This window comes from Anabrus simplex, chromosome 13, assembly GCF_040414725.1.
Source record: "Anabrus simplex isolate iqAnaSimp1 chromosome 13, ASM4041472v1, whole genome shotgun sequence".
NCBI lineage: Eukaryota > Metazoa > Arthropoda > Insecta > Orthoptera > Tettigoniidae > Anabrus > Anabrus simplex.
Genome location: NC_090277.1, coordinates 81,469,796 through 81,485,562, shown reverse-complemented (window position 1 = coordinate 81,485,562; position 15,767 = coordinate 81,469,796). Strand labels below are relative to the sequence as shown.

The window sequence follows — 15,767 nt, the reverse complement described above, 5'->3', positions numbered from 1 at the left end:
ATGTATCTGTAAAAGTGTTACTTCCTTAAAAAAAAAAAAAACCGGCTCAGAGGGCTTGTCTGGTCATCAAAACTCGGCAGAGAAAAGGTTAAATAACTAGTAAAGCTATTTTTTTTAACAATCACATATTCTTGGAAAATAAACAGCACAAAGAGAGAGTATGTAGGCTATACATAAAAAATCTAGCAGTGAAAGGATTAATCACCACTGCTTCACAACTCTTAAGCTTTATTTAATTTACCAACAATGGTGGTTTATTGTACATATGCCTAGGACACTGAGGCATGACAGCAAGCCTAGAGTGGCACCTGCTACCTAGGTGCTTTGACAACTCGCATAATCTTCTCTTGGTTAAGGAATTTTTAATCACAAAGAAACAAACAGAAAAATACCGTATTTACTCGTGTATTAGACCCCCTCGCCTATTAGACCCCCCCGGCTTTTTGAGACCAAGAGAATGGAAAAAAATAAATCTCGCATATTAGACCCCGTAACGAAATTCAGCTGAGACCAATAAACGATTCCACTTCGTAGCGGGTACTACAAGCTGTACTGCAGCTCTGATGACGTCGTACAAATGTGTGTACAAGTTTGCGCACATTTTCTTGAGCCCTCAGCTGCCTTTTGCCAGATCGGCACAGTCGGAGCTGACAGCTTTATCTGCGACAGCCACTACAGCAGTACGGTACAAGCAACACAGAATAATGTCCGAGTTCGTAGGTGGATTAGCGTAAACGGAGAAATAGGCCTACTACTTTTTTATTCTCGACTTTCCAACTACAGACTATCACAGTACGTGTGTCTGTGTCTTGGAAAATTGCCAACATGTCAGAAAATACGGTGGCGAGTATTCCTCCGTAGACTCGCAATCGGCCATCAGTGAATGAATTGAGACTTAAAATGTCCCGTAAAAGCTGATATAATCAGTACTTGTGACGCAAATGGCGGTTTATGAAAATATGCTTTGAATTCTTAACCTTATATATGTCAATATGACGAACTTTGTTACTGTTGGTTCCATTGCCGGCTGGTTGGCCTCTCTGCAGGAAGAGAGGCGGAAGTGAAACTCTCCACTCACCGCAGCTTTCTACACTGAGAGAGCTCAAGGTTCGTCCGTCCGACCCGCCCGATTCAAGCTCACACCAAAATCGTGTGATATGTCTGTCTTATAGTTAAGAGATGTCTATTTCCTTAGCTTTAGCACTATTAGCTGCCGATGCGGTTTGCGATCTTGAACATTTTCATCAGTAATTTGTGTTTTTTAAATTGTTATATTACTTCTAGTCTTCATCTCTCTAGGATAGCGTAGTTCACAGCATTAGTGCAATAACGTAGTTTTTTATGCGTTTAATAGTTTATTGTAGCTGTAGTTTTATTGATATTTGTGTGTTGGTTAGTGTATCTAGTTCTGTGTGTACCATGTCTCGTTTATTCCGGGAAATACACGTGGCAAGAAAGTACACCATAACCTCCCTTAACTGTAAGTACCGTAATTTGTTATTTCCTCACTCTCTTTTATTCTTGTATTCTCATTTTAGTGCCGGATGTTGTTAGTAAGTGTATATTTTGTGAATTTATTTTACCTCATGAATAATTATCTTTTGGAGTACAGTACTACATTTTATGCGGGCTGTGCGCCGTGGTCGTATTGCATCAGCTGAGCGTTGGTAACGTAGGTACGACGATGCTCGCGTGTTTCCCGAACTATCAAATATAACTGACAGTGACAAATGACTGGCCATTAAGTTCTTTTTCATTATTTTGTGTTAATATTGCTTAATATGGTAAATAAAAGTGATTGATTATATTTAAAATATATGTAGGCCTAAAAGTCATGTTCACCATTGTCTTTTTAAATTTATAAATTTTCGAACGAAAATAGCCAGTAAAACGCAGAATACATTCATAAGTTTATTAAAGAATAGTGTAGAATGTTTACGTGTACAATTTATAGCCTAGAAGTCATGTGTTCACTGCACGAAATTTGACATTATCGTATATTGGACCCCCCTTCGCATTTTTTGACTGTAAAAAAGAAAAAAAAAGGGGTCTAATACGCGAGTAAATACGGTAAATCAAAGTGGGAATACCCAGGTGCAAGGGGTGCTATTAAGTCTTAAACAATTTGACATCTATAACTTCTGAACTAATAATAAAAACAAAAATTAGAACACATCTGGATCAACTCCATTACTGTACGTGTCCTTTAGCAACATCATCTGCACGGGAACTTTTCATGAATGTCATTCATTGCACTTCTTGTCCAATGTCTAATATAGTCCATTTTCTCTTTTTCACAATTCCACTTTCAATGAAGAGTTCAATTCACGAGTCTGGCATGTCGCCACCAGGTACAAGCTGAAAAGAAGAAACAAACTTGTGATACATGTTTTCAATAAATGTTTTCTCTTCTAATTTTACACTTGAAAAGTATAAATTTGTAATTACTACCTGAGTGTAAATTGAACTGAAATAGGTTTTAAATGTCCTTATTTCTATTAGACAATATATTTATTGAACGAATCAACGACTTCCCGCAATTACGGGTTGCCACAATGGACAAAGTAAAGCATATCAGGATAGAGAAAGTTTTTATCATATAGAAATATAGTGATAATAAGGATTTCTTAGATTATGGAGGTCCGAACAGGTGAGATTTCAGGATTTGTACTGATCCACGTATGGTGGTGGTAACTATTCTTTCAATGCTGTTGATGGGCAGGTCGAACTTTTTCCAGAATTCTACGAACAAGGCAGGTATTGTGCCACGAGCACCAATCATTAGGCCGATAATCTCTACTTCATTCAGCTGGTATTTATTTTTGTAGAACGGAATGGTGGGCGCGTAGATGTTCTGTTTTTCAAGATGAACTTCAGTAGACTGGCCGACATGGTGCTCGAATCGGATAGTCGGATCGATAATGAAGCCTTTCGTGTCGTTATCTTTAAAGGCAATTATGTCAATTCGTCTTGTGCTCCCTGTCGTAGACAAACCGTGGACTTCTTCATATACACGGAAGTTTTTGCTACGGAGTTCTTCTGCAATCAGTGATCTTATCTTGTGGTGACGTGAGTTTCTCAGTACTTCGCCGTAGGGGCAAGAACCCAGGACGTGAGCCAGTGTTTCTTTCTCTCTGACGCATCTGCGACAGAGGTTTCCGTCCTGAGTTCTGCCCGGGATAGTTCGTACTGCAGAAACATTCGATGTCATCTTCATTGCCTCTCGCCATTTGCTACAAGAAAGTCCCTGGTGATGCCTAATCCAATTATTGGCCGGTGTGTACTCTTTATACAACTCTACACCGATCCCCTTCTGAGGCAAAGAGCACCAAGTTGCCATTTCACGACTTCTTAGTTCTTCACAATTAAGTATTTATTTTCCACCTAGTCGATACAATGATTGCTTAAGGCAATTTTTAATGGTCAAAAGTGGTACATGTTTCGTATATTATCAACATCTTCAGCCACATAACACTGTTTAGATGAAAAATGTATAAAATTGACAAAGTAATGCTTTAGAGGAAGTGTCCTTAAAATTAACATAAGATTGACAAGATTAAAACAAACAAATAACTCAAGAGAAAATATATAAATTATTTCTACAATAGAAAGCAGTCGTCAAGGAAACACTTGTACAATATTCCATAGAGAAATTGTCCTAATAAATATTCTTTTCTTAATAATTCATGAAAAAAGATCAATTTATAAATTAAAAATTATACAATTTATAAGTAATTATCGAAATGAAGAAATCCTGATACCACAGTGCGGCTCTTATTATTAATGTAGATGAAGATATAACTAATTCCTAGTTGTCAAATCTTATTAAGCCTGCTTTCCTTTGGAATAGTAACTCCTGTCATTCTTTCACAGTTTTGCGCCGGGTGTAATATTGATGATGCGTTCTTCCTTGCTCTTGCACCTGAGGAGGTGGAGGAGCGGGGGATATAGGTGTGTCAAGAACTTCCTTGCTGTCACCTATAGCTTCAACTGAGGAGGAATAAGTTGTAGGGCTATCTGTAGGAGGAGAAATTCCAATTCTTTTTTCGTGATCCTTCTCAAGCATTTTCAAATATACTACAATTTGATAAGATTTGACAACTAGGAATTAGTTATATCTTCATCTACATTAATAATAAGAGCCGCACTGTGATATCAGGATTTCTTCATTTCGATAATTACTTATAAATTGTATATTTTTAAATTTATAAATTGATCTTTTTTCATGAATTATTAAGAAAAGAATATTTATTAGGACAATTTCTCTATGGAATATTGTACAAGTGTTTCCTTGACGACTGCTTTCTATTGTAGAAATAATTTATATATTTTCTCTTGAGTTATTTGTTTGTTTTAATCTTGTCAATCTTATGTTAATTTTAAGGACACTTCCTCTAAAGCATTACTTTGTCAATTTTATACATTTTTCATCTAAACAGTGTTATGTGGCTGAAGATGTTGATAATATACGAAACATGTACCACTTTTGACCATTAAAAATTGCCTTAAGCAATCATTGTATCGACTAGGTGGAAAATAAATACTTAATTGTGAATCTATTGAAGTGCGATACGGACCATGAAGCTGATTTTATGTCATTCTTAGTTCTTGGTGGATTTTTCTTGGATTTGGAAGGTCACTGCCTTTATTGGAGAATCGGTTAATATCTGTGATGTTGAGGGCCTGTAGACAATGCGTCGTTTCGGATGTCAGATCACGCATCTTTAAAACGTAGCTATTGCTGGCTCGGCGAAGAGCGTTGCATGCGCTTATTTGTTGCAGGTGTACTTCCCAGGTTGCTTTGAAAAGTCCGAGGCCTTTGAATCTTAAATCAGAATACAGAGAACTATCGGGTGTATCCGTGGGTAATTGCAAAATTTCCTTTAGGGAGCTCTTTACCATTTTGTCGGCGGTTTTCAGGAAGCTAAGCGGTACTTGTCTAATTTCAGCGGTCTGAAAAGCATACACGAGAGTGGGACTGACTGCTTTGTTCAAAACAGTGAACTTTTGATCTGCCTTTAACAAAGGTGAGGCTGTAAGAGCATCTAACTTCTTGTGCAAGGTTTTTAAAGAAGTGTTTGCATCAAAGGTGAGTGTTTCGTTAAAAGTGACACCAAGATATCGAATTTCTTCTCTTTCTTTAACAGTACTGACCTTAAAATTGTCATGAATATCGAGCACTCCGTCCACGAGTTTCCCCTTTTCAATACATATGCCCACACATTTGTTGGCATTTATCTGTAGACCGATTTCCTGGAACAACGTGATAGCGATGCGTGTCAACTCAAGAGCCGCTTCCTTATTTTTGCCAACAATAACTGTGTCATCGGCGAAACCTATAATACTAAGAGGGGGCAATTCTGCAGAAACTGATTTGCCATATGCTTGTAGTAGGTTTTCTTCTGTTATCTCATCAAAAATGAAATCTGTGGCCAAGTTATACAATGCTGGCGATAATGGTGATCCCTGCATAAGTCCTCTCAACAAGCGAATTGGCTTCGTTTTACCCTTAGTGGTTTCGATCTGTGTTGTATTGTCAGTCTGTAGATTGATGATTAGTTCCTTCAGTTTAGATGGAAGTGGCTCGCCAGCTAGTGTTAGATTTAAGTGCTCATGTCCGATGTTGTCAAAGGCTTTTGATATGTCTAGAAAGATCACGGTAACATCTTGCTTATCTGTCTTTGCTGTCTTGAGGAGTCCTCTGAGAATGGAAGTATTTATAAGGCATCCTGGCTGGTCGTTAAAGCCTCTTTGGTGTTCGCTGAAAGTTACAAAGGAGCGCAAATGATGATCTAATACCCTTTCGATAACACGTCTAATTACCGAACAGATCGTTACCGGTCTCCAGTTTGACAGACATTCGACATCGCCTTTCTTATGTATCAAGACGGTTCTAGCACTCTTTAGACACTGGGGTATTTTGCCTGTTGAAAGCATTCTAGTCGCAATGATTGCTATGATTTCGCATACCGTGTCGTCCCTGATGACACGTACTAAGACACGGTCAGGACCAGGAGCGATATCTACTGCAATTCGACGTGTTGCGGCGGAGATTTCTTCTTTCGTGATTCTGGGGCTGTACGTTTCATCTAGCTCTACACGGTCTACGTCGCTGATTTTGGAGCAGTAATCATGCCTTATATTGGAATTTTCAATGGAAAATAAATCGGAGTAAGTGGCAGATATTTTGGAAATATCGACGTTGCAAGATTCGGATTTTGGATTAAGAGATTTAAAGTACTTTTTTTTTTTAAGGGACAAAATTACTGTGGGACAAGAAAACCAATTAGGTGATCTTCAACTGAAGCATAAATTTTGCAAAAGATCTTGTTTCTGATAAAGAATTTATTTTTAAATTCTGCTTCCTCCATCCAGAGAATGCTATATAATTAAAAAACTAAAAACACAGGGACACAGAAATGAGACATTTAAATTAAAAAAATAAATGACAAAAAATAAAGCTTTTTCTAAATATAAAATTATCCATTTTCTACCGAGTGCCATACAAATTATTTTTCAGAATTCGAAGTGATCCTTTGAGAGTACACAGAGCCACTCATTCGAGGAAGGAATTGTCTAATTTTCACTCCCTGCAGAATTTAACAAACAAACTAGGAATTGTTTCTTGGGCTCTAATTATAAACCCAATTGCCTTGATGTTTGTTAAACATCAACAGGTATCAGAACTCGGTAAAACCCAGAGACCTCTATGAAGTCCCTCCATTGTTACAATATCATCATTATCATCGCTGACCATCTCCTGTTGCCCAGGTGTTTTCATACATACACCGGGCATTCCTTCATACGCACACTATACTTATATTAGCTTATCTTTACAGATAACAACCACATAACGAGCATAGGCGAGAGAGGTGTCGCCACCAACTGCTCCAAAATGAAACCCTGTCTCGCAGTTTATATAAAAAAAAACTTACTGAAGTACATCAATAGTTGGACTGCACAGTACTCAAAAAGTTTTCAAAAATTCTTAATGACAAGAGTTCTTGCCACATATCAATATAACATATATCAGCCATAGGACATCATTCTCGATGATCACCTTATACACCTAAATCAACACAAGAACCACAAGAAGATTGAACATGAATGCTACGCAACACGAACTCAAATTTTAATAGACGTTTTATATACTATATTTTTATGTGTTAAATTTTTAAGTGTTTTATTCTGTGGCCTATATGTTTTAATGTGTTTAATGTACTCATATCCATGTACACTCAATAGGTTTTAGTTTATTGTAACCATCACCACCACCTTTAATCACAGATATTTTAACCTAACAATACTGCAATATATTTTATTTCCATTTTCCATTAGACATCCGGATGATCTAACGTAACATCTTTGTGATTTTCTCTAATGGCTATAAATGTTATGTACTAGCTGATGATGGCCATGAAAGGCCGAAACCAGTACTAGTGTAATAATCCATTCACAATAAAAACGTATTGATCGGTGGAACACTTTTCTTGTCTATACATGAACATATCTCTCCTCTGTACGGAATTTCAAGTACGATTTGCATAATTTACAATTCCTTATAATGTTACAAACTTTGGGTGGCGTTTGTGTAATCATGTAAACTAGCATTAACAACCTACAATAATCAGGTTAGCATGGTAAATTCCCTCTTTTTAATTTAACACAAATACCGTACCATAGTAATATTATTGCCATTTAGAAGTATTTGGTCTAGTTTTGTAATTCGCCGTCCCTCTGGCGTCGATTCATACTCTGTCACATCTTCTAGAAGCATGTTAACAAAATCATCAAACCCTAACAGAGTGCCAACGATCTCTTTGTCGTTCTTCATGATGATGTGTATTCGTGATCCGATGCATTTGTCCACCAATTCTGAAATGAAACGAACACAAATTAGTCAGATCAAGTAATTTAACAAAATTAGGTTTCAAAAAAATAATGTTCCTAGAAGGAAACCATAATTTTAATTTCATCAATTGCAAATGATAAAAACATTTAAGCTCTTTAAGTCTTACGGCTTTTTTCAATCATGAAATTACCAGCGTTTCGCCCCAGTGTAGCAGTGGGCACATTAGTTGGAATGCTACACCTTTCCAAGATGTCGGCGCTAGTGCTCCGTTGAGACATGTAGACCAAAGGCAGACGTTTATACAAGTGGAGGCACATGCTTCCCCTCGTGCACCGTCACTGCATTGTCCTACATAGGAGGCTTGCAGTGGTATCTCAACGGCTCACTAGCGCCAGCGTCATAGAAAGGTGTTTTGAAAATTAGGTTTGCTTCTGTAAGATTTTGAAGTACTGCATAAAGAGTTTTATGGCCGTATGCCTTCATGACTCCAGCGCTACCTGGAGTCATGTATTCGCTAATGCATAATTCTACAGTGGTTTCTAGAAGGGAGTGTTCAGGGCGGCCAGGGTTTTTGTTTTGTCATTTAGAATCCTAGATAATACCCATATATAATGTAAGGTTTGAACTTTCTCAAATTGTTTTATGGTGTCGCTAATTGCTTTCTGAAAAATGTCAAATAATACACATACCGTAATACAACTGAAACGGTCAGAGAGTGGAGGTGGTGATTATTGTCTTAAGTAAAGGATGGTTGCCTAGTTGTACTCCCTCTTAACACTAATCAGAGAGAGGAAAAAAGGAAGGGATCAGACTCTTCAAAAATGAAAGTATCCACCAAAGAAAGCCAAGGGCCACAAAGGACATGAAAATGAAGGACTCCCTAGCCCTCGTATGCTCTAATAGTAACAACGATGAAGACAAATTTAAGATGTACATCTTTTCAATACAAAACAGTTTGTTGCTCTAGTTAAAACACAACACTTTTATTTTGGGACCGGTTTCAACACTGGGCGAGTGTCATCATCAGCCAACCTAGCAAATAGGGTCAAAGAACATGTGATACAAAAAATGTTTTTGTTACATACATAATTATAGATTATAAAACCTTAATACTATTGACCGAGAAAATAAGACAGAATGATAGAGTTAAAAACATGAGTCTACTGTTGCTGACAAGATGAAATCTTGAGAGTCTTATGCGATCTTAAATGAGAATTAAAACATGTATATTGTTAAAACTTTGTTTCTGGTAATTAACACCTTGAAAGACTTGTTAATAGCGACAAGCACACAATACATGCTGGGTCTTAATTGTGGATAAAATCTTTAAAACTTGGACGGACAATCTAATAAGTCCATCTACGAAGTAGTGCCGTGGATCGTTTGAGAGCCATGCAACTATAATTAATGAAGAGTCTGATTGTACTGAGTTTGTGGTGTTCCGTGTTGCAAGAGGTGGAGAACAATACAGGTGGAGGTCACTAGTTGGAAATGTAACCAATATTTCTCAGTCCATTGCGGATTCTGAAGCATAAAGGAAAGGAAAATGGCCTGATTAGAGATACAAGAAACATGTAGAAAGATCTGGAGGGGAAAAGAAAAACAATAACGTGTAGTATGGAACTCACCTTGCGAAGCTCGAGCGTGTGTAGGAACTGGGAGGTGGAATGTACGTGGATCAAGAGCTTGATGTGAACGGGGGTAAGCGGCAGAGGGGAGATGGTCCCGAAGAAGGGGGGTGGGGGGTAATTGTGTGTGTGTGTGGGGGGGGGTTCCAGAGGGCGATGTGATAGGGGTGCGTAACATGAGAGAGTGTTGCGCATGATGCGAAAGATCAAACTTTTATTTACAATTTCAATGTTTGCGAAAACTGTAATGAAGAAATCAAAAAGTATTTAGGGTTTCTCAGATATGTCATTCAGATTTAGATTAGAGTTGAAGTACTGATCCAGGTGAATAAAACAGTTTTCGGCGACATCAAGTAAAGAGCCTTTACTTAATGTTTCCAGGATATCTATAACCTGTTCTATACTGATAATACTGTGTTTTAAGTCGTGTATGTGCTGACCCACCGCAGAAAATCTATGTTTTATTGCATTGACATGTTTTGCATACCTGAATTTGAAATTCCATCCAGACTGTCCTATGTAAGAACAATTACAGTTGTTGCAGCTGAATCTAGACTTCTGATCTTAATCTTTTGGTAAAGTTGATTTGAGGCAATGTCTGAATTTATTAATTATTCGTTCAATAAAGGGTTTGTCGAAGCCATTGAATCTGGCGATAGAGCGGATAACGTTTAGTTAATTATTTAAATTGCCTTTGGAGATAGGAATCTTAAAGGTGCGGTCAACCATGCTGTTATAAGTAGCGCATTTGTGTGTTTGTGGGTGTGTAGAATCTTGTCTTATATTAGTGGCAGTTTGAGTGGGTTTTCTATAGATCTTATATGATAGAGAAGAAAGTCTGATTATTGTTAAATCTAAGAAATTAATTGAATGATTGGTTTCTGACTCAAGACTGAATTTTATGTGGGGATCAATTTTGTTCAGATGTAGTAGGCGCATCAACAGTACGGTCATCCAAGATTATTAAGGTGTCCTCCACGTCTTCTTCTTCTATGTGCCTTGCCCAGTTTCCCGGACGTTGGCGATCAATGTGGAGAGTGCTTTTCTGTCTTCAGCAACACAGTACAGTTCTTCAGTGCTTTTTATGCCTGTCCAGTCTTTAATATTCTTAAGGCATGTTGTTCTCCTTCTGCCTACTGCTCGACACCCTTCAATTTTGCCTTTCAAAATTAGATGTAAAACTGCATATTTTTTACCATGCAAAACATGCCCTAGGTTTGCAATTTTTCTGCATTTGATGGTGATTACCAGTTCTTTTTTGCATTTTGCCCTCTGTAATACTTGTTCATTGGTGGCATGGTCAATCCACGAGACTCTATTCTTCTAGGAAGCCAAAGTTCTAAGGTTTCCAGTCTTTTGATGGTATGCTCTAAAAAGTCTGTAGATTTCGGCTAAGATCCCGAGGCTGGCAATCCAATTGCTAGTCCATCTTGTTTATATATGACATTGTTGAAAAAGTTGTTGTTAATTAACAATTTTAAGACTGACATGAAGTCGTGAATCTCGAGTTTGTTTAAACAAGGAGCCTACGTGGCTCAGGCGGCCTCTCACCCCTGGGTTCCGTGGTTCAAATCCCGGGCACTCCATGTGAGATTTGTGCTGGACAAAGCGGGTACTCCGGTTCTCCCCGTCATATTTCATTCCAGCAACACTCTCCTATATCACTTCATTTCATCTGTCATTCATTAATCATTCATGGGTATCCAGTGGTCGGGAAGCAGTGGCAGCCCACTCTATTCAGTTTTCCGACAGATTGTAACATAACGAGCGACTTTCTATTATTAACAGGTTCCCTTTCTTAACGTTACTGAATTACATCCACAAGCAAAAGAATTTAAAATATATATTCCAATAATATTTTGGAACAGAAAAAAGGTACCACAGCATACCCGGTCCTGGTTTACCCGAGCCAATATAACATTTCTTCCCATGGTTATACCGATCAACGCCAACATTTGGTTACAAAAACATGTTTTCTTCACTTACCAAGAGGTAAAAGAGTGGAAGGATTAGTTGCAACAGACGTCATCTTCCAACAACGGATCACATGTATAATCACCGGCACGTTTTAAACGAAAACACAAATAATCACAAAGAAAGAATACTGCGATGTCAAAGAGAATGTGCGATGTCTTGCAAAGAAGATATGTGAAAAGAGGAAATTTACAGAGTTGACATCGATAGGTATCGATTAAAGATTGTGCAAAATTTTATTGAACACCATGTACTAAACTTGGATATTGAATCAAGTAAATTACAATTCACTCAAGAACTTTGTTCAGAGCAAAATTGATTCAGAGAGACTGATCTCTTCTTGCAGTTAATTACGTGACATGTATCACGTGCAATGAATTCATATACACCAGAGACGAATTTCTCTTGTATAGTCCCTGTAAGAACCCAAGTTGTAGTAGCTAACTATAAATCCCATGGCTGCCATATTGATTAAGTCAAAACTTTTTTTTTTTGTTATTTGCTTTACGTCGCACCGACACAGATAGGTCTTATGGCGACGATGGGACAGGGAAGGGCTAGAAGTGGGAAGGAAGCGGCCGTGGCCTTAATTAAGGTACAGCCCCAGCATTTGCCTGGTGTGAAAATGGGAAACCACGGAAAACCATCTTCAGGGCTGCCGACAGTGGGGTTCGAACCCACGATCTCCCGAATACTGGATACTGGCCGCAATTAAGCGATTGCAGCTATCGAGCTCGGTAATTAAGTGAAAACATTGCAGAACAAAGACCGACTCCAATCCTCAGACCGTAACATAAAAAGAACATGGCGGCCAAAGTAGCCGGATTGATGGTACTGGCTAACACGAAAATATCACGTACATATTATATAAACGGCGGTAATTTAATATGATAAATGTGACATCGTAGGGAAAATCACTTTTACACGTATGAACACGCTTCGCCATCAATTACACACCACATATAATCAAATATAATCACATATATTCTAGGCCCTATTAGAAAAGAGACCAACAAGCTGATTATTTAGACATTTCAATACGTCAAATACCGGGTAACGTTTTCTCTTAGATTTCACTTCGCTGGGTAGATGAAAATACATGATAAAACATTTAAAATTTTATTTCTAATATCATTTTGAATGTTTCAAAATAAATTAAGGTGCGAAATTCATCGATTTATTCGCTCTCATGAGAACTGTGAAATATAACTTGTTGCCTTAGTTTTGAAGTGGTGGACAATTTCTTAAATTCACAGCCCAATGAATGGGACGTACATCCGAAATAATAATGTTCTTGGCTTTACGTCCCACTAATCACAAAACGTCGAAATGCCGAAATTTAGTCCTGCAGTACTTCCATTGCGTGCCAGTAAATCTACCGACACGAGGTTGACGTATTTAAGCACCTTCGAATACCACCGGACTGAGCCAGGATCGAATCTACCAACTTGGGATCAGAAGGCCAGCGCACTGATCTCTATACCTGGATGGCTGGTAGCTTGGGTAGCAGTAAGCCGAATAGAATATGACTGGCGTACTAAGATGGCAGCGAGCGCATGGTGCAATAGACCACGAGGAGCGCGCTTGATTTGTTTATGCTTAGTCCAGTGACGCCAGGCCTCTTGATTGTAGTTCCATGAGTGTTCTGTGCTGTGTTATTGCAAAGTAAATAGTAGTGTATTTTACGAATTTAGGTTCGTTGCCTTGTAGTATACTTGTGGATTACAAGATTCAATTTAAATATGTATGTGCTTATCTGAAATATGAATGAAGGAACATTCTACGGGGTATTAACATACCGCAGTGTTCAGCTTATGGATGTACAAACAGAACCGATCAGCAGAAGGAGAAATCATTTCATCGGGGAGTTTTATACTGTACATAAGAATCTTCCTAGGGTAGTGTTTTGAGTTTTAGGTTTATTGTATCTTATTTCGCATATTCCGGGAGCAAAATGGCAATTAATTTTTGTAGGTTTCCTTTCTCGAGACCCGAACATCTAAGATCATCGATTAGGAGTATCAGGCGGGAGAATTGGGAGCCTTCTAAAACAGCTGTTCTCTGCTCGGATCACTTAGAGGAAGACTGTTTTGATAGAAATGGACAAACTGTGCACCTTAGAAGTGATGTACAGCCAACTGCTTTCAGTTTTACTGAACATTAACTGCAGGTAAAGATTTATTTCTATTTTTTTATTTCTCATAATTAAACTGACGGTTTCGATGAAATAATTGACGTGACCTTATAACAATCTTAGAAAATGAAGTCTGGAGGAATTCTAGACCTTATTTACATCAGTAATAATTATGGGTTTCAGACACTGGAGTGGTGGGTGAAGGGAAAGTGTGGTGGGTGTTTGGGACTATCCCATTACACTAATTGTGGTATTTGGGACTCTTTTATAACTGGTGTTACATATTTCTGATGATGACTATCAATATCGCTTTGCTAGCTGAATTTAATTAAAGAGGTCTGTAATAGTAAATTAAGCTGCAGGTAATGTGATATATTGACAACTTTTGAATATTTGCTGGTTTTATAAATGTGTACATTTGCTTCAATGATATCTGAATTTGATAATATGTGCGTTATTTCATGGAAACAGGAAACAGAAATTCATTATCAAGCACCGATTACGATATGTCGAATCTAGGCCTGTGTAGTGAGCTACGTTTATAGGTACTCATTTTAAGAATGCATAATTTCGTGGCATACATGTATACAATTTACAGCAATGTTTCCAGAAACTGGTTTTCATTCGTATTGTGTTACCCGTCGCTAATTGCATGTATTCAGCTTCTAAGTTAATATTTGTCGGCCGTTATTATACACTCATGTTTATTGCTATCCCGGAGATTTACTGTCCTGGGAATGACGTGTCAGTGATCCCAATGTCCTTATGCTTTGAGTGAACATGTCTCTATATTTTTAATTATTCCAATGCGCCATTAATTGCGACTTAAAATTGACTATATTTTCATTGCTTCCTCATAAGGAGAGCTCTAGGTTGGGTACGCCAACATGGCGAACCGCGCGCTCAACTTGGCGTACTTTCTCCTGCAGCGGAGACCTGCCATCAGCGATCCATGTATAGAGATCAGTGGGCCAGCGCCTTAACCGTCTGGGTCACTCAGATCAAGTACACCCGAAATGATTGTGTTAACCTAATGAACGGCCCTGGTAATGTTAATATAATGTTGACGTATCGTATAACAGCACTTCACACAATGTTAGTAACCTTAGTAATGAAACGTTCAGACAATAAAGATTATAATAGGTTTTTACCCATTAAAGAATATGAGTGTTCAAAATCTATTGACTAAACATGGATATTTAACCTCATGGACGAGCTTCGGTTCGGCGCAGTCTGCTTGATAACACATAGACACAGCATGAATCGGAAGGTGTTGGTAGTGTAAAACCCTACGTTACAAACACAGGTAATCCCTCTAATTTACAATTTCTTTTGTGAAACGGTATACGGGTCACACTTATAAGTTTTGTTATACTCCAAGATCCAGTCAAACATTTCCGCAGGCAAAGCACAGATTATTGTAAAATACACTTGCATCTAAATCACTAGACACTTTGAAGCACGTAGACACTTTCGGAATAACACAATATCAATTATATTCTATCTAAGTTAATATTTTTCGTGGAACACGAATAGTTTGGAATTAGAGAAAAGTCTTCCCTAACTTCAGACTTATTCTCAAAATGATGTATGCACGCTACGGTTATGCCGTGGACTTCAAAATAATCACGATGTATATTCCTAATCGATTTCTTTTGTAATGTTCTATTCCGTAGGAAACTTAAGAATAGTTGTATGAGAAGCATTGCCATAGTTGGACTAATAACTGGTCCACCTAGTACACTCATGTTCTTTAACGGGTAAAAATACGATCAAAACAAACACATTCTCACATTACTGCGTATAATTACAGATCCTATGTATCCACTGACTCATATAAATACACTCGCACACTTATATTCTACAAAGAAACTAACATTTATCGTCAACTTTCAATAAAATTACATCGACTACATACGACAACAACAAACCAAAACAAACCCACATTTCCAACAATTCCGGCTACTCGATTCGCCGTCTTTGAACGATCGAGAGTAGGATTAAGGTCTGAGGATTGGAGTCGGTCTTGGCAGAACGGTGCTGTTTTTAACTGATTAATGTAACACGTATTTCCAACCCTTGAACCGTTTTTGTGCGAGGTTGGGTATTAAGTAACATGATTGTAGCGAGTTTTCACAACCATATGCCCTGGACTGACGTCAACCTCATCACAGGAGAT

The 15,767-nt window shown here is 38.0% G+C and overlaps 2 protein-coding genes across 2 annotated transcripts in view; one reads left to right on the top strand and one right to left on the bottom strand.

Moving 5' to 3' along the window:
- Positions 1–7,592, top strand: part of LOC136884989 (epoxide hydrolase 4) — a 45,674-nt gene extending 38,082 nt beyond the window's left edge. Inside the window, exon 7 of the transcript XR_010861447.2 lies at positions 6,840–7,592. The gene's annotated coding sequence lies outside the window, so the exon portion shown is untranslated. The remainder of the gene's footprint in view (positions 1–6,839) is intronic.
- Positions 1,494–11,602, bottom strand: LOC136884990 (U6 snRNA-associated Sm-like protein LSm5). The gene is made up of 3 exons (XM_067157359.2): positions 11,467–11,602; positions 7,679–7,875; positions 1,494–2,358 (listed from the first exon to the last, which is right to left on the bottom strand). The coding sequence occupies exons 1-3, from the start codon at positions 11,507–11,509 to the stop codon at positions 2,326–2,328; spliced, it is 273 nt and encodes a 90-aa protein (XP_067013460.1). The 5' UTR covers positions 11,510–11,602; the 3' UTR covers positions 1,494–2,325.
- Positions 11,603–15,767: the final 4,165 nt, after the last annotated feature.

Bases quoted from the DNA above. Each gene is read 5' to 3' on its own strand.
- LOC136884990 (XM_067157359.2), bottom strand. From the start codon at position 11,509: ATGACGTCTGTTGCAACTAATCCTTCCACTCTTTTACCTCTTG. The intron at 7,876-11,466 runs GTAAGTGAAGAA...GTTTCATTTCAG, and splicing joins TTCCACTCTTTTACCTCTTG to AATTGGTGGACAAATGCATC. The intron at 2,359-7,678 runs GTACGGTATTTG...TCTTCTTTTCAG, and splicing joins ATGGCAATAATATTACTATG to CTTGTACCTGGTGGCGACAT.